Raw genomic sequence first — 20,049 nt, forward strand, 5'->3', positions numbered from 1 at the left:
AGAATATTTCAGTTCGGAAGCAAATCTAGCTAATCATTTTGGAGATGCTTTTTATGAAATAGTTTAAGGATGAGAAATATTAATATGCTCTTTACACGTAAAAACTGAAAACATAAAGGCATTAATCATGATGATCACATTAATGTATGAATAGAAACTGCGAGCCTTTTAATGTTGGAAGACCGTTTGCACTGCTTTCAATTACGGGGCCTCACCAATGGACTACTTCGAATGAAAGTCCGTGGTTTGTCCTTTTTCACTTCAATCATTCCTAGATCTTCCTGTAAACATGGACATCTGCAACATATGTGTCTACAGGTGAGTATAAACTATGAGTGTGTAAAGTGAACCATATACATATACATGTATAGATATATGGGATTTAATTTACCCACTGATTCCTCTGCAGTAACAGCAGAATCTTCCCCCAAAGATTAATTTTTCTGCAGTCTATGCGTTAGCGATTCTAAAAGATATGCATTAAAAATTTCTTCCATTATCTAAACTGAACAATTTAGGAGAAGTTTGAGTCTAGAAATGGCACCTCCTCTCACACTTACAAATTACTTTATGATTTTTTTTTTTAAACTAGCTTTTCCCCACTGGCACCTTAAACATGCATGAGCTGTAATAATACCTCTGTTTCATGATGAGAAAACTAGAAAGCAGAGAGGGAGCAATCCGCCTGTGGTGATGGTGTTAGAATCAGAGTCTTGGGAAGAGGGGCAGAGCCTCCCTGACCCACGGAGGCTCCTGCAGCAGAGAAAGTCCAGCTGAAGGTACAGATGTCAGAGTCCTCTGACCCAGCCAACACCAGTGGTGAACCCCGTGACATCTTATCTGAAGAAAGAACTGCATTCTCAATGCAACCGTAGGAGCAGAGGAAACTCCAGGTTTTAAAGTGAATAAAAGGGAGGGGATATTTCTTATCTTGACATAAGGATTTTCCATCAAATGATATAAAATAATCTACTCATTTAGAGCAATAAACAGAATAGTTAGAAGAGATATGTGATGTCTACATGCTTTAAGGAATACGAGTATTGCTTAAAGAAAGACGGGCTTGTAAATATAAAAGAATGGTGACTGCTCAGCTTTTCCTGGGGCTCTGAGGTGAATAGAGTAGGTTTCCAGGGAGCCAGGTTATTTAGTTCACTTTTTAGCACTATCTGCAGCAATATTTCAGAGCAAAATAAGTAAAATATCTGTTCCTTTTCATCTGGCAGCAGCAAAGATCTCAGGGAAAAAAATAAATAAATAAGAAATATGTAATCCCCATGGTGTAATCCTAGGGTATGGAAACTTACTTCTCTTAAATACCTCCCTCTGGCATAATTGACTTTTCATGTGCATTTTAATAATGATATTTCAGCAGGTTGCAAGCAAGTTTTTTTTTTTTCTTCTGTTGTTGTTGTAAATTATGGTTTTGGGGGGAAAAAAGTGTTATAAATCTAATTACATTTTCACTTATATTAACAAGTCAGCACAATCTTCTAGCACATTTACCAAGCAATTCCAATATTTACAGCTGACCTAATTGGTTGTGGGGTAGAAGCAATGTAAAATGTTTTATTGTCCCAGTAGTTGTGCATGTGCTGAAGACAGCTGCTAAGGTATAAAGCTACCAGGCGACTCTGAAGTTTTGCCTGCCTCGAGTCTGCCTTCACCAGCCAATCACAGAACAGGAAAGAAAGTGGGAGGGAAAGAGAACGGGGTTCTGGGGTGGGGAGAAGTGGAGCTTATTAAAGATGTCTTCTCTGAATCCTTTTTTGTCATAAAAGTATTTTTCCAGTTACTTGGGGCTGCTACAGACTCAAAAGTGAACCTGCTATTGGCAAGTTTGCATGAAAAGGTATAAATAAAAGAAAGTCAATAATGTCTTGAAGCTAAGTTGAGGCCAATCTTGGCCCTGCTCTTGAATTCCACAGTCAAAGCCCGTGTGGTCTTTAGCAGGGGTCCAGAAACCCCCAGGCCGTGGACTGGTTCTGGACCGCGGCCTGTTGGCAACCAGGCTGCACAGCAGGAGGTGAGCATGTTGAGCAAGCAAGGTCTCATCTGTATTTACAGTGGCTCCCCATCACTCGCGTCACTGCCTGAGTGCCTCCTGTCCGTTCAGCGGTAGCGTTCGATTCCCATATGAGCAGGAACCCTACTGTGAACTGTGTAAGCAAGGGATCTGGGTCATGTGCTCCTTATGAGAATCCAGCGCCTAATGATCTGAGGGGCGGCTGAGGTGGTAATGCTAACCCTGGGGAGTGGTTGCAAATACAGATCATCGTGAGCACTCTAAATGCGATGCACTTGAATCACCCTGAAACCATTTCCACCCCCATTTGTGGAAAAATTGTCTTCCACAAAACTGGTCCCTGATGCCAAAAAGGTTGGGGACCACTGGTCTTTAGGACCCAGGCATGGGTCTAACATAGGTTGGAAATTCTTATATTCTTATGTCATTAGAGAACAGGCTGAAAAAAAAAAGAAAGAAAGAAATCACTCCTACCAGTCAAAGAACATACTGCTTCATGGGGAGACAGAAACTGGATCTACCTCTCATATTACCTGAGGTGGGTTCTGCTACGGTTTTGTCACCCCTCAGATTTAAATGAAAATCTCATTTATCTTTACATCCTCTATCTTTCCTTTTAATGTCATTGACGTGAACACAGATGTACAATGCCCATACAATGTCTGCAGAGAGCTGCTTCCAGGCAAGTGTCCAGTCCATGGGTTCGGTTGTTTTGTGGGCAAACTCTGTTTTCTGGGTTGTGATAATGGCTAACACTTACTGAGCGCTTACTCTCTGCTAGGAACTTCACCAAGAGTCTGACACTCAGTCTTCTCATCAATCCTAGGACATTACTTGCTGTTGATTAGTCGCTCAGTTATGTCAACTTTTTTGTGACCCCATGGACTGTAACCTGCCAGGCTCCTCTGTCCATGGGATTTCCCAGGCAACAATACTGGAGTGGGCTGCTATATCTAAAATGGATAACCAACAAAGACCTGTTGTATAGCACATGGAACTTTGATCAACGTTATGTGCCAGCCGAGATGGAAAGGGATGGAGAGGGGGTGGGGGAGAACGGATAAATGTGCAAAATAAATAGTTTAAAGTTAAAAAAAAGAGAATACTGGAGCGGGTTGTTGCTTCCTTCTCCAGGGGATCTTCTTGACCCAGGGATCAAACCTGCATCTCTTGCATTGCAGGTGGATTCTTAATTTCTGAGCCACCAGGGAAGCCCCAGGACATTGGTAGCCCTTGTTTTACAGATGAAAAGTCTGGGTCACCACCACACGGAAGTCACAGAGTCACTGAGATCTGATCCCAACCCACTCCCTTTTGGAGTCCCCAGCACAACCTTGGCAGTGGCGAGCGTCCTTCTTTATCATTCTTGTCTCAACCTGCAAACTAAGATGCCATCACACACAACAGGCTTCAAGGAGTGGTTTTAGATGCCCCCAGGAGGTCCTTCCCAAATATCACCTCGAATAACACCTCTCCATCTGAAATCCCCCAGCCAGGTCTCTGCCCTGTAGTTGAAATCCCTGCTCTTTGATGAAAGCAGAGTTACCCCTGGGGGGAGTAATAATCGTAAACTTCTGTTTTTGTGAAGGATGTGGAGCTTGTTGTGTGTGATGGCGTCTTAGTTTTCAGGTTGAGGCAAGAATGATAAAGAAGGAGGCTACCCATGGCCAAGGCTGCAGTAGAGACCCCGAAGGATGGTTCAAATAGTAGACATTGATGAAAACAGGGAGTAGCTGGAGATTTTGAGTCCTGGAGCAGAGGTGATGGTGGACATCAAACAGAGAGCCCAAAACACAGAATGAAAAGTCTGTGGCAATTGCCTAAGTTGCATTTCTTTTTCCCTAGAAATGATGCCATCTCCTTAGTCCCTGGATAGTTTTTTTAATCTCAAATAATTTCTTTTTAAATTGGACTATAATTGCTTTACAATGGTGTTAGTTTGCTGTACAAAACACTGACTACGGCTCTCACAATCTGCACCCTGTCTGGTTGAGTTAGCTGGTCTGTTATATATGAACCTACACGATGAGGTCTCATCCCCACCTTTTAGGAGATTATAAATAAGAAGAAGGAAAACATGCAAAAACCAATTACTTAATTCAAATAAGTAAACACATTCAGTAATTAATCAGTTGTCCTAGTATTTTTATTACTGGGTCCTGGACTGCTTCCTCGTCTTATCATTTAGCTAAATCAATGGAAATTTCCATACCCATAAGTCCTAGGAGAATCTGACTTCATTTTTCTTAAAACCTGTCCACATATTCACAAAGAGGTTTTAAAAAAGGCCTTTATCCCTCTTTGATTACAGCCTTCTAAGTCAGACAGGGAGAGAAAGACAAGAATAATGAAATGAATATGTTGAATTGTCCATGGCATTACTCTGACACTTTTATGAAGCCTAAAGCTATTTTGTCTTCTAGTTTTAAGTAATAAGAATAAAATATTGTTTGTTAACGTAAAGAAGTCATTTATTCAACACATATCTGATGAATTATTCCTGTGCAGGCAGACCTCAGGGATATTTTCCAGTTCGGTTTCAGACTACCACAATAAAGCAAGTATCACAAGAAGGCAAGTCACACTAATTTTTTGGTTTCCCAGGGATATAAAAGTTATGTTACTGTCATCTATTTAGTGTGCAATAGCATCATGTCTAAAAGGTGTGCATCCCTTAATTAAAAATATTTTATTGATAAAAAATTCTAACCATCATCTGAAACTCTGATGAGTTGTAATCTTTTGCTGCTAGAGGGTCCTGCCTTGATGCTGAGAGCAGCAAATTGATCAGGATGATAGCGATTTCTTAAAATGAAGCAACAATGAAGCATTTCTCTGGAGCAGGCAATGCTGTTTGATGGCATTCTACTCCTGGTCGAACTTCTTTCAAAATTGGAGTCAGTCCCCCCAAACCCTGCTGCTACTTTATCAACTAAGTTTACTTACTATTCTAAATCCTTTGCGGCCCTTTCAGCCATCTTCACCGGGAGTAGATTCCATCGCAAGAAACCACTTTCTTAGCTCACCCACAAGAAGCAACTCCTCATTCATGCTAGTCTATCATGGGACTGCAGCAATTCAGTTACTTCTTCAGGATCCATTTCTAATTCTAGTTCTCTTGCTGCTTCTTCCACATCTGAAGTTAGTTCCTCCACTAGAGTCTCGAACCCCTCAAAGTCATCCGTGAGGGCTGAAATCAACTTCTTCCAAACTTGTGTTCATGTTGCTATTTTGACCTCTTCCCATGAATTGTGAATGTCCCATGAATTGTGAATGGCTTTAAGAATGGTGAATTCTTTCCAGAAGGCTTTCAATTTACTTACCCCAGATCCGTCAAACGAACCACTATGTATGGCAGCAACAGCCATGCAAAATGCATTTCCTAAATAACAAGACTTGAAAGCCATAATTACTCCTTGATCCACGGGCTGCAGAGTGGGTGTTGTGTGAGCAGACATGAAGACAACATCAATCTTATTGTACATCCCCATCAGAGCTCTTGGGTGACCCAGCTGCATTGTCAATGAGCAGAAATATTTTCAAAGAAATGTTTTACTAAGAAGTAGGTCTCCACAATGGAGGAAATACTCAATAATCCATGTGTAAAGAGATGTGATGTCACCCAGGTTTTGTTGTCCCATTTAAAGAGCACTGAGGGTAGATTTAGCACAGTTTTCATCTAAAAGACCCTAGGATTTTCAGAACAGTCAATGAGATTTAGCTTCAACTTAGAGTCACCAGCTGCCTTAGCCCCTAACAAGAGTCAGCCTGTCCTTTGAAGCTTTGAAACCAGTTTGACTTCTCCCCTGTAGCTATCAAAGTACTGGGGCATCTTCTTCCTATACATATATATATATAACTATTTCATCCACACTGAAAATCTGTTGTTTAGTGCATTCACCTTCATGAATCATCGTGGCTAGATTTTCTGGATCTCTTCCTGCAACTTCCACATCATCCCTTGCTGCTTCACCTTGCACTTTATGTGACGGAGAGGGCTTCTTTCCTTAAACCTCATGAACTAAGCTCTGTTGGCTTCAAACTTCTTCGGCAGGTTCCTTACCTCTCTCAGCCTTCAGAGAATGGAGGAGAATTCTGGATTAGGCTTTATCTTAAAAGAATGCCGTGGCCGGTTTAATTTTCTATCCAGACCACTAAAACTTTCTTCATATCAGCAATAAGGCTGTTTCAGTTTTTTATCTACTGTGTGTTCAAAGCAGTGGCACTTTTAATTTTAAGAACCTTCCCTTTGCATTCACAGCTTGACATTTGGTACGAGAGGGTTGGCTTTTGCCCTATCTCTGTCTCCCTCACTAAGTTTAATAATTTCAGGGTTTTGATTTCAGGCGAGAGATGCATGGCTCTTCCTTTCACTTGAACACTTAGAGGCCATTGTAGGGTTATTAATGGGCCTAATTTCAATTTTGCTGTGTCTCAGGGAAAGGGAGGCCCGAGGAGAGGGTGAGAGATGTGGGGACAGCTGGTCAGTGGGGCAGTCAGAACACAGACATTTATCAATTAAATTCACAGTCTTATATGGGTGCAGTTCATGGTGGCCCAATTACAATAGCAGCATCAAAGACCACTGATCACAGATCACCACAACAAAATGATAATAGAAAACTTAGAAATATTACAAAAATTATCAAAATGAGATACAAAGTAAGCAAATGCTATTGGAAGAATAGCACCAATCCACGTTGGTGCGAGGTGGCCACAGGCCTTCAATTTGTAAAAAAAAAATAAAATAAAATGAAAATAAAGAGAGAAAAAAAGCAGTATATACAAACTGCAGTTAAAGTATGCTTGTCTGTATGGTACTCTGCTGGAGTCCTGGCATACTGCTTCTCAAGAAGTCAGATTTTCGCCAGTAGATCTGAGACAGGAACTAGAAGGGCACTGTTTAGAAATTCCAAAAGAATGAATCTACTCATTCTTCTCAAATTCTTCTTCTTTTATCCCCTGAAATGCTCTTTCATTTATCTTTGATACTCAGGCTCATGATGCTTCAGTTCAGTTCAGTTCAGTCACTCAGACGTGTCTGACTCTTTGTGACCCCATGGACTGCAGCATGCCAGGCCTCCCTGTCCATCACCAACTCCCAGAGCTTACTCAAACTCATGTCCATTGAGTTGGTGATGTCATCTAACAATCTCATCCTCTGTCATCCCCTTATCCTCCTGCCTTCAATCTTTCCCAGCATCAGGGTCTTTTCAAATGAGTCAGTTCTTCACATCAGTTGGCCAAAGTATTGGACTTTCAGCTTCAGCATCAGTCCTTCCAATGAATATTCAGGACTGATTTCCTTTAGGATGGACTGGGTGGATCTCCTTGCAGTCCAAGGGACTCTCAAGAGTCTTCTCCAACACCACAGTTCAAAAGCATCAATTCTTTGATGCTCAGCTTTCTTAATGGTCCAACTCTGTCACCCATACTTACTACTGGGAAAACCATAGCTATGACTAGATGGACCTTTGTTGGCAAAGTAATGTCTCTGCTTTTTAATATGCTGCCTAGGTTGGTCATAACTTTTCTTCCAAGGAGCAAGCGTCTTTTAATTTGCTTAAATATGTCATTTCTAGATGTGTCGGTGTCTATCTTTATCCCTACCCCAATATCTATACCTATAATTGAACACAGATATATTTGTATCACTGGTGTTTTTTTTTAACTTTTTATTGAGACTTGATGAAGCTGCTTATTAAACTTCATGGCCAAAATACACCCCTGCTAGTGATTTCTATGTATCAGTTGAATATCCATGGAAATGAGGAAGGCATCTTTAGAGGTTCTAAAACATAAAGCAGGAAACCAGAGGACTGGGGACATAAGAGTTACCTGGCCTCTGAAGAAAGGTAATTCTGGGAGATGAAATGCTGGCTACACAGTCCTAAGCAGGTGTAGATTTCTAGAAGGCAATGTGAAATCCTACAGTAAGGGAATACTCAATAAGCATGCCTGAAGGAAAGAAACAAAGAATGCTTCTGATTTACCAGTGATGGGCCATATTTTATGCAAACAGAGAAGTCTGTGCCTGTCTAGAGGGAAAGTTATTTTAAAAGCTTCATATGGACAAAAGGGAAAAAAAGTACCTACTCAGATAATCTTGCTTGGTTAGCTTTGCAGAACGATCAGACAAGGTGTGGAGAGAGAAGAACCACACATGGTGATTCGTATCCAAGCTCCTTCCCCTAAATAGACCCTGGAAGCTGGTCTTCAGTAGGAATTCAGACACCAATGCGGTTAAAAGATGGCGTTTCTCCTGTCCGGATCATCTAAAGCACAGAATTCAATAAATGTGAAGAGCTGAGAATAGAAAGGGAGGAAGGGCCCAGCTTCCAAAGTGAGAAGTTGCAGGGACAGACGTCCCAGGAGCCATGGCGGGCAGAGCCATGCACTGGCCATCCCGATGGACTATAGTTTGCTCAGAACCTGAAGGCTGCCATGGGATTAGCTGGAAGACCCTGGGAAAGAGCCAAGGAAGGAGCTGGAACCGCCACAGAAAGAGTGTTCTGGAGAGGACATGGTGAGCAACCAATAAACTTGGGCAAGGCGAAGTGAGTATGCCCATGGGAAGTACCGCAGCACAGACCTTCACTGGAAGCCCTGAGGACATGCTCCGCTGAGCTGAGGGTCTATGACTGGTGGGCCATAGACAGCGCATGTAATTTGGGAGGATCTTAAACTTCAAGCCCTCTCCCCTTGAAGGAGAAAGAAACTAGTTGCAAAGGCATGAAAATCTACCAGCCAGAGAAATGAACGCAGAGGGAAGTGGGAGGCGGGAGGGGCAGAATCACAGCAAAGGAACCCTTTGGCACTTGCTCGATTTTTGCCACAATCCTCACAACATTTCAATTCGGTTCTACTGTTATCTCTGCTTTACAGACGAGGAAACTGATGGAGGGCTCAAGCCTGCCGTGGGGCAATGATCACATGCCTTAAAGAGCTAAGGCTGGGCTGGACATTTGGATAAAGAGAGAAGAAATAATATGCATGGCCTCTGATATCTCTAAAAAGACATGGAGAGCATGAAGACAAAGCTGACACTATTAATAGGACCTTAGCTACAGGTTTCTCAGAGACAAAATGGAAAGGGAAGTTGTGTGGAAACTTATTTGGATTTCACCAGCATCTGTGCGGAGAAGGCAATGGCAAGCCACTCCAGTACTCTTTCCTAGAAAATCCCATGGATGGAGCAGCCTGGTAGGCTGAAGTCCGTGGGGTCGCTAAGGGTCGGACACGACTGAGCGACTTCACTTTCACTTTTCACTTTCACACATTGGAGAAGGAAATGGCAACCCACTAAAGTGTTCTTGCCTGGAGAATCCCAGGGACGGGGGAGCCTGGTGGGCTTCCATCTAAGGGGTCACACAGAGTCGGACACGACTGAAGTGACTTAGCAGCAGCAGCAGCAGCATCTGTGAGATTTGAATGTGGCAGACCCAGAAGAAGGGCTTCTATGGAAGGGCCAATAGTCCCAAAGAAAATAAACCTTTTCATTAGAATTGGCCTCCTCTCCCGACCCAGATCCATCATACACTGCTTGAAAATTTCCACCTCTCCATGTTTCAATGATTACCTATCTATCTGTGTCCACTTGAGTTTATAAACACCCAACTTTTAAAAATACTGAAAGACTTAGTGTGGTTATTCTGCTACTAGTCAGTCACAACATAATATGAGTTAGTTGTATCCAAATGTTTTCTTGCTAATACCTAGTCAAAGCCAGTTTTCCTGAAAAAGTGGATTTTGATAGAGACAGAGAATAGTCAATATTGGGTTTGATCCCTGGGTCAGGAAATCCCCTGGAGAAGGAAACGGCAACCCACTTCAGTATTCTTGCCAGGAAAATCCCATGGACAGAGGAGCCTGGCGGGCTATAGTCCATGGCATCGCAAAGAGTTGGACACGGCTGAGCGTGCACAGACATCATAGTTGTCATGTGTAACAGTAAAATGGACAGAACTCTCCTAAGCTCACCCAAGTGGGGTGGCCACGGGAAAGAAATCAGAAGTGAAGGAGCTCCAAGAGGGACTGGTATGCATTTCTATTTACCACCACCTTGTGTATAGGTCTCATCTTTTTACCCTGAAAGAAACAAGAGGAAATGTTCACCTTCCCCCTTCTCAAATCACATGACCCCTTGGTTTAAGGCCAGTTTCCCTGGTACCTTAGCTGGTAAAGAATCCGCCTGCAAGGACACAAAACACAACTAGTATTTGTCTATTTGCGCAACAAACCATATTTAACTACCATCTATTTAACAGACTTTAGCGTGCTAGTCTGAGATCTGAACTGCTATTTATGACATTGCTTACTGTTGCTTTTTCTGTGGGGAAAGAAAGACACCAGGGATGCAATCAAATATTGAACTATAACTTTTGAGTATGTTAAGGCTGTCTGAACTGCCTCAAGGACTAAGAATAGAAGATAGTATTTTCTGAACTTACCAGAAAACCCACTGGTGGTCTGAAGATTCCATCTTTAAAAACACCAAGCCCACTGTCAGCAAACCTGTAAATAACTGTATGCTGTTTTGGAAATGTGCATGTAATACGACTAACTCATCAAAAATGGGTCACAAGTTGCACCTATCACACATTTTATATTATTTCCCCAATAATGCCTGCTCATCTCTATTAAGCCATCAAGTCTATTTTACCACTTGTGGTTGTTTCCCAGGACATACGTTTGCTAGTTTTCTGGTTGGAATTATCTTTGCCCTACAAAAAGAAGAACCACAATGAAATCCCCCAAACCAGAAAATGAAACCCATTCTATTTTGTAGTCCTAAGTGAGAGCAAGATGTGTTGTTGATCCCATTAACAGTGGATTTCAGTCAACTGAGTTGACCACTCCCTTGATGAAATATCACAGAAAAGTCACCACTAATGGCATTTATCTATCGACATTCATACAACCATCTATTCAGCAGTGTGGCTTTGATCGGTTTCCTAAGCCCTGTAATTTGTGAGAATTTGTCTTGCTTTTTAATTAACAGGTGCAAGATGATTAAGCATCCTCTTTAGAGATAATCTGGATGGGACACTATCACTATCCTTGACCTTCTTTAGACGTAATCAGGGACCCCTAATCATATAGAGGGCTGATGGGTCCAGTCTGCAGATGGACCAGGCCATACGGACCAATTCTCCTTTTTTAAAAATTGGGGACATATGTATACCTATGACTGATTCATGTTGATGTGTGGCAGAAACCAGCACTACATTGTGAAGCAATTATCCTCCAACTAAGCATCACCGACTCGATGGACATGAGTTTGAGGGAATTCCGGGAGTTGGTGATGGACAGGGAGGCCTGGCGTGCTGTGACTCATGGGGTCGCAAAGAGTCGGACACGACTGAGCGACTGAACTGAACTGAACTGAAAAATAAACATTATTGGAGTATAGTTGATTTATAATGTGTTAGTTTCAGGTATATAGCAAAACATACACACACACATATATCCACTCCCTTTCAAAAAATTTTCCCTATAGTTTATCTATTTTACATATATTTTACATAGAGTGTGTATGTGTCAGTCCCAATTTATACCCCTCCCTTATCCCCTGGTAACCATAAGTTTGTTTTCTACACCCATGACTCTACTTCTGCTTTGTAAGTCAGTTCATTTAGAGTCCACATATAAGTGACATCATATGATACTTGTGTTTCTGTGCCTGACTTAATTCACTCAGTACGGGAATCTCTAGGTCCGTCCACGTTGCTGCAAATGGCATCATTTTGTTCTTTGTGTGGCTGAGTAATATTCCATCGTATATAGGAACCACATCTTTTTTATTCATTCCTTTGTTGATACACATTTAGGTTGCTTCCGTGTCTTGATTATTGTAAAGAGTGCGGCAATGAACTCTGGGGTGCATGTATCTTTTTGAATTATGGTTTTGCCCGGGAGTGGGATTGCTAGGTTGTCCTATTTTTAGTTTTTAAAGGACTCGCCATACTGTTTTCCATAGTGGTTGTACCAATTTAAATTCCCACCAACAGTGGAGGAGGGTTCAATTTTCTCCACACACTCTCTAGCATTAATTTTTTGTATATTTTTGGGTGATGGCCATTCTAACTGGTGTTAGCTGATATCTCATTGTAGTTCTGATTCACCGACTCTGTGGACATGAGTTTGAGTGAACTCCGGGAGTTGGTGATGGATAGGGAGGCCTGGCGTGCTGTGATTCATGGGGTCGCGGAGAGTCGGACACGACTGAGCGACTGAACTGAACTGAATGATTAGTTAAAATTTTCCTTTTAGATGCCTCCTTTACACCATTTCCTTATTTATCACAGATAATAAAGAAATTAAAGACAATGGGGAAAACATCCATGATTCTGTCCTTACACCTGTGTTAACGAATGGTGAGAAAAGTCAGTGAAACTCAATGGCTGACACTGGATTTTCTGTGGGTTCTCACTACCCATGGCTTGCCAATCCTCTCGTATCACAGAGAAGACACAGGAAAGAATAAATGAAAGTATAAACATGGTTGGAGCATTTTATGTGTTGTCACATATGTTGTCTTTACAGTCACAAAACACTTTTCAGATTGGAATTATGTTTTTGCAACAACTTTGCGTTAACACAAATGTAACATACACGCATATATTCACACATGGGCAATACCAACAGCAAAGAGTGTATTCTTGAGAAATCTGAGACACTGCTCCTCACTCCACCATACATTCCCACCTCTAGTCAGGCTACTCAGACACAGAGGGCTCCATGTGTTCCCCACGACTTGCCCGTGTCACGTCTGTCACAGGACTAGAGATCGCATGCTGTTATCTTTCTCCCAATCCCACCCCACTTCCTATGGGAAACACTCTGGAACAATCCACCCAGCCCCCACTGACCTCTTCCTCCTTGACCTCTTGCCAGAATCATCAGTGTAGCCCTGAAAGGGACGGTGCCTTATTTGGCCTCAAATTAACTTATCTGAATTCATCTGGTATACCCAACTAGGTTTCCTGGGGGCTGAAAGATGATTTCTGCATCTAACAGCACACCCAGCAGAGTGCCTACTTAGCACACAGAGCTACTCAATGCATAGTACATGACCAACCATTTTAAAAGGAAAAAGGGGAAGTTCCCCAGCAGCCCAGTGGTTAGGACTGCACTTTCATTGCTATGGCCCTGAGTTCCAACCCTGGTCAGGGAACTAAGATCCTGCAAGCCATGTGGCGAGACCAGAAAAGACAGAGAACTATCTACAAACACCTCTGCTAGCTTGTGAATGCGAGTAAGGCAAAATTCCTGAAATTCCACAGAATCTTTCCTCCAAAAGTCTGTAATCCTTTCATGTAGATTATCTCACTTAGGTTTCATAAAATCCTGGAATAAGAAGGCAATAGCATAGAATAGTGGAGAAGGAAATGGCAACCCACTCCAGTGTTCTTGCTTGGAGAATCCCAGGGACGGGGGACCCTAGTGGGCTTCCGTCTATGGCGTCACACAGAGTCAGACACGACTGAAGTGACGTAGCAGCAGCAGCAGCAGCATAGAATAGAAGAACAGAGAATGTAATTTCTAGACTTCTATATGCCTCTCCCCCGAGAGGCAGCACTTTTGGGGCTCAGATGTCTGACACCTGCCTCACCTGCTGGACAGGTACAGCAAAACCTCTGTTAACCAGACCCATCTATCCAGAACCCTCCAGTAAACAGAAACTAGATGCCTCATGCATTAAAAGAAAGATGTGGATTATAGCAAAATAAGATCAAGGATTTATTTCAAAATCCACATCCTTGGAGGCTCTGCACCTAACCATGTATGCAGTCCAATTTCATACACTTTCCCAGATACAAGAACTGACCATTGCAATAATACGGAACATTTAACGAATGCTTACTCTCAGCCAGGAATCAAGTAAAGTGTTTTAAATACCTCATCTCATTCAGTCTTTACAAAGAAGCTCAAGGTCTTCATCACTATTATACTCACTTAAATCAGAACTGAGACACCAAGGAGTAAAGCAACTTGTTCAAGATCACACAGCTCAGGAACAGTGTTTGCCCTTAACACTGTGTAATGCCACAGCACAACTTCTACGCTCGGAACAAAATGTAATATTTACTCACTGCTGCTGCTGCTGCTGCTAAGTCACGTCAGTTGTGTCCGACTCTGTGTGACCCCATAGACGGCAGCCCACCAGGCTCCCATCTCTGGGATTCTCCAGGCAAGAACACTGGAGGGGGTTGCCATTTCCTTCTCCAATGCATGAAAGTGAAAGTGAAGTCGCTCAGTCGTGTCTGACTCTTCGCGACCCCATGGACTGCAGACTACCAGGCTCCTCCGTCCATGGGATTTTCCAGGCAAGAGTACTGGAGTGGGGTGCCATTGCCTTCTCCAAATATTTACTCACAGCCGATGATAATTCTCAATCATGAAAGATTTTCCTGGTATATTCCTGGTATATTACTATGTTGAAACATTGCCAATATGCTACAGAGTTATTCACAATAAAATCGGGGGTGATAGAACTTTCACATCAGCCCTCTATTAAAAAATTAACTAAACAGATCACACACTCTTCACCTACAACCCTGAATTCAGCTTAATCAGGGTTTTCATGGACTAAAGAGATGTAGGAATTTGAGTAGCGGAGGGAAAATTTATTGGCCCTATTTTGCAGACCTAAAACCAAAGGCAATCTCATCATCAATTTGCTGAAAATAAAGGGTTGGATTAATAACAGAAAAAAAAAATGGGAAAGAGCTGAAATCTTGCCATGACACACATTTCCAGAGTACTTAGGGGTGATGTGAATGAAAACGGGGTGCATAACCTTTGGTTGTCATTGGTAAAAATGATTGGAACAATGCTGGGGACAGGTAAATTTGCTTAGCTAAGTGATATTGGGAGAAGTTGGGATGCATTCATGTTGGAGAGGAACAGTTGCATTAGTCAGGATAGGAGCTGATAAAGCTAATATTCCTGTTTAAGTCAAATTTTTGTTGCCCAGCGATTCTTAAAAACTGATAGGGAACCAGGGTTCTCTGAGGCGCTTACTTGGTAGTAACGCTCAAGTCGTTACAGAAGTTCATTTGTGTATCTGAGTAGGGGTCCTGGGGTCCATGGTATTCCTCCTGGCTTTCTCTCATCACCACGACCGTTGTCCCTGCAATGGCAGAGCCATCTTGGTGAGTTGGCATAATACCCTTTCATTTGGGACTATTCCTATTGACTGAGACAGCTCTACACCCTTGACTAGGGAGAAGCTGAGAATTTCAAGCTATAGTCTAGTTCTAAGAGGATGGTTGGTAGAGAGCTCTTTAATTTTCTTCTGCGGAGTTAAAGAGTGGGTGAAAATGACTGTGAAGGTGTTACTATCATATGGTCTGTTGAAAATAAGTACACATCGTGTCCTTCCTTATCCATTCTGCTCCTTTGTCATTCATCGCTCCTCCCATCTCACGCCAGAGTGTAGAATTAGGGGAGCCTTCTGTGGCTAGCCACAGGACTGGAAGAGGTCAGTCTTCATTCCAATCCCAAAGAAAGGCAATGCCAAAGAATGCTCAAACTACCGGACAATTGCACTCATCTCACACGCTAGTAAAGTCATGCTCAAAATTCTCCAAGCCAGGCTTCAGCAGTATGTAAACCGTGAACTCCCAGATGTTCAAGTAGGTTTTAGAAAAGGCAGAGGCACCAGAGATCAAATTGCCAACATCCGCTGGATCATGGAGAAAGCAAGAGAGTTTCAGAAAAACATCTATTTTTGCTTCATTGACTATGCCAAAGCCTTTGACTGTGTCGATCACAATAAACTGTGGAACATTCTGAAAGAGATGGGAATCCCAGACCACCTGACCTGCCTCTTGAGAAACCTGTATGCAGGTCAGGAAGCAACAGTTAGAACTGGACATGGAACAACAGACTGGTTCCAAATAGGAAAAGGTGTACGTCAAGGTTGTATATTGTCACCTTGCTTATTTAACTTATATGCAGAGTACATCATGAGGAACGCTGGGCTGGAAGAAGCACAAGCTGGAATCAAGATTGCTGGGAGAAATATCGATAACCTCAGATAGGCAGATGACACTACCCTTATGGCAGAAAGTGAAGAGGAACTCAAAAGCCTCTTGATGAAAGTGAAAGAGGAGAGTGAAAAGGTTGGCTTGAGGCTCAACATTCAGAAAACAAAGATCATGGCATCTGGTCCCATCACTTCATGGGAAATAGATGGAAAAACAGTAGAAACAGTGTCAGACTTTGTTTTTTTGGGCTCCAAAATCACTGCAGATGCTGATTGCAGCCATGAAATTAAAAGACGCTTGCTCCTTGGAAGGAAAGTTATGACCAACCTTGATAGTATATTAAAAAGCAGAGACATTACTTTGCCAACCAAGGTCCGTCTAGTCAAGGCAATGGTTTTTCCCGTGGTCATGTATGGATGTGAGAGTTGGACTGTGAAGAAGGCTAATCGCCGAAGAATCGATGCTTTTGAACTGTGGTGTTGGAGAAGACTCTTGAGAGTCCCTTATACTGCAAGGAGATCCAACCAGTCCATTCTAAAGGAGATCAATCCTGGATGTTCATTGGAGGGACTGATGCTAAAGCTGAAACTGCAATACTTTGGCCACCTCATGCGACGAGTTGACTCACTGGAAAAGAGTCTGATGCTGGGAAAGGTTGAGGGCGGGAGGAGAAGGGGACGACGGAGAATGAGATGGCTGGATGGCATCACCGACTCTGTGGACATGAGTTTGAGTGTACTCCGGGAGTTGGTGATGGACAGGGAGGCCTGGCGTGCTGTGATTCATGGGGTCACGGAGAGTCGGACACGACTGAGCGACTGAACTGAACTGAACTGAACTCTGTGGCTAGCACGGTCTGGGGTCACTAGGTGCATGCTAAGTTGCTTCAGTCATGTCCAACTTTTTGCAACCCTATGGACTGTATCCTGCCAGGCTCCTCTGTCCATGGGATTCTCCAGGCAAGAATACTGGAGTGGGTTGCCATGCCCTCCTCCAGGGAATCTTCCTGACCCAGGGACTGAATCTGTGTCTCTCACATCTCCTGCATTGGCAGGCAGGTTCTTTACCACTAGCGTTATTACAGGCTCTAAGAAAAGATCTCAGCCAAGTCCCCTCCTCCCTTCCCAGACACTCAGTTCAGTTCAGTCACTCAGTCATGTCCGACTCTCCGCGACCTCATGAATCACAGCACTCCAGGCCTCCCTATCCATCACCAACTCCCGGAGTTCACTCAAATTCATGTCCACAGAGTCGGTGATGCCATCCAACCATCTCATCCTCGGTCGTCCCCTTCTCCTCCCGCCCCCAACCTTTCCCAGCATCAGTGTCTTTTCCAGTGAGTCAATTCGTCGCATGAGGTAGCCAAAGTACTGGTCAGGCTGAAATTCACTGCCCTCCCATTCTGCCTCCGTTTACTTCATTTTTCCTTCAAGGCTTCCTTTCTTATTTTAACTTTGAAGGATCTTGATCTTACATGGGATATGTCACAAAACATGTGTGAATTTCCACATCTGGAAACAACACAAGAGCAGATCACCTTCTCATCTGCAAAATGGGGATGAGAATGGGACTTCAAAGGGTGATTGAGGAGGATGAGTGCAAGGACGGGTGAAATGTAGTCTTTGGATGAGCCACAGGAAGCTGCTTTGAGACGGAAAAAGCAAAAGCCTGACACGTGAGCTGTGACTCCTTCCTGCACCCACATGTTGATATTCCATCATGCCCCTCTTATTCCAGAGCAGAGATTTAACCTAGGAATCCTTTCAAAGCGCTGGGCTAGGAAGCCATGCTTGCTCAATAAGAATTGGCACTTGGTACTGTGACGAAAAGTAGCATTCTAAAGGATGCTTTGGAAGTTAAATGCTTTTCTTTCACAATTCAAAAACCCTGCATGATTTGCTTCCCTGAACCTGACTGCCAGACGACCGGAGAGGGGCTTAGAAGGAAGAAGTTATCAAGGAGATGGACAAAGTCAAAGAAGAACCATCATGGCTACTCCTCTGCAGCCGCCTACCTAAGTGGAGAAAAGATACACATTCCCTCCTGGAAATCTAAGACTCTCCGCACCGAGACTACTCAGAATGCGGAGTTCCTCCGGGACAATCCTTTAAGCCCGCACCTCACCAGGTTTGCGACAATGGCAGACGGAACAAGCCACAGAAATATTCTACTATCCCTTTTCTTTTGATGTAATTCCTTCTGAGCCATTTTAATCTACAGAAAATATCAACTGAGTCAAAACACACTTTTGGAAGAAGAAGGACATCCTTTGCAGATGTGATCTGTCGGCTTAAACTAGCAGTAATTGCATCATACAGGTGTGCTAACAGCCAGGTTTGGAATAAGATCGCTCCTGCCTGTAATCCTCAGAAAGCCTTCACTTTATATATGGAATTTTGATGGGGTTTTGAGGTTGACTCATGTTTCCTTATTCTGCGGTTACTTTTTTTTTTTTTTTTGCCCTGGGCGGGAAAATGGCTTAGGAAGGGAACTTCTGAAGAAATACCTGAGCGAGGACTAGCTAGCGTTTTACCGACTGTCAGCCTTTAAAGCCTAGCCGCCTTAGTGCTCCTGATAGAAAGTGAGCTGTGGAATGTAAAAGGCAACATGCCGAAACTGGCTGGAGAACAATGGAACTTTCGGGAAGTCTCTGCTTTCTCAGAGCCTCGATCTCCAGCAGACGACATGTGCCAGGTATTAAAAACAGGTGGGAGGACGGTAGGTGTGTTCAGTGAGTACTAGGTATGGACCTCTTGAAACTTCTGCTAAATAAAGCTTTGAATCTTCCCTTGTGTCCTTCTTGATGAAATTTCTCCTTAGAATACACAAATGATTTGTGTAATGCTGGCAGCTTCCTGCCTGGAGTAGGGGCTGGAAGGCACAGTCTGCTTGTGAATCGGTGGAGTCTCTGGCTGTGAGTTGTTGGTTCCAAAGGGAAAACAACTGGTCCACATGATCTCGTTGGTCCCTTCAACTGTAAATTCTACAATCCTAGTGAATTTCAAAAACTGAGTCTGAAAGTGTCCTCTCTACCAGAGGAGGCCACTAAGAATGTGCAATGATCTATTATGGCCTTTCTCCTCAGTTTCTTCACTGCTTCAGACATTCGGGGGGAGAGCTCAGAATAAAGTAAAACTAGAAAGCAAACTCCCCTTCTCTCAAGAGAGTAGACCAGCAACTGAGTTTTCTCTGATTTCATTTTCTAAGAAAGTTTGACCATTTAATTTGTTTATATTTTAATCTATCTACAGCTGATAGTGTGAAAAAATTATGGTTTCAAAGTTTGACCATTTAATTTGTTTATATTTTAATCTATCTACAGCTGATAGTGTGAAAAAATTATGGTTTCATATTTTAGGCAAGGGAAAATGAAACGAAATTTTGCCTAACACTCTAACCTAAAGGCTTATTATGACTTCTTCTCCTTGGATATTCTAAAGAGGGTTTCCTTATAAGCATTAGACATCAAAAAAGACATGGCATCTAAGATATCTAAGACCTGTGGGTGACTGAACAAAAAAACAAAAGCCCTGTGTATGGCCAACATCTTGATTACCTTTCTCTCTTCTTCAAGAAATGATTCCTTGAGAATGACAGTCAACTGTTCTCCTTTCCTGGCACACACAATAGAACTACCTTTAAAACATGCCCCATATATGATTTCCATGTTGAGCACAATCACTTTATGCCTTTCTATCTCCCTCAAATCTTACCAGAATCCCAGTGACTGAAAATAATTTCTGCCTTATTGGCTGGGCTGACTCCCTTCTTAACAAGATCAATTAGTACGGGATGCGGAGAAGGCAATGGCAAGCCACTCCGGTACTCTTGCCTAGAAAATCCCATGGACGGAGGAGCCTAGTGGGCTGCAGTCCATGGGGTCGCTACGAGTCAGACATGACTGAGCAACTTCACTTTCCCTTTTCACTTTCCTTGGAGAAGGAAATGGCAACCCACTCCAGTGTTCTTGCCTGGAGAATCCCAGGGACGGGGGAGCCTGGTGGGCTGCCATCTATGGGGTCACACAGA

The 20,049-nt window shown here is 42.9% G+C and overlaps 1 protein-coding gene across 1 annotated transcript in view; it reads right to left on the minus strand.

The window, feature by feature from the left end:
- Positions 1 to 20,049, minus strand: part of KCNU1 (potassium calcium-activated channel subfamily U member 1) — a 146,033-nt gene that overhangs the window by 57,859 nt on the left and 68,125 nt on the right. The window contains exon 19 of the mRNA XM_088832661.1: positions 15,053 to 15,161. Within this exon, the coding sequence (XP_088688787.1) occupies positions 15,053 to 15,161 (109 nt within the window). The remainder of the gene's footprint in view (positions 1 to 15,052; positions 15,162 to 20,049) is intronic.

The sequence above is a fragment of the Moschus berezovskii genome, chromosome 26, assembly GCF_049115385.1.
Source record: "Moschus berezovskii isolate FMDL1 chromosome 26, NW_MosBer_1.0, whole genome shotgun sequence".
Lineage (NCBI taxonomy): Eukaryota > Metazoa > Chordata > Mammalia > Artiodactyla > Moschidae > Moschus > Moschus berezovskii.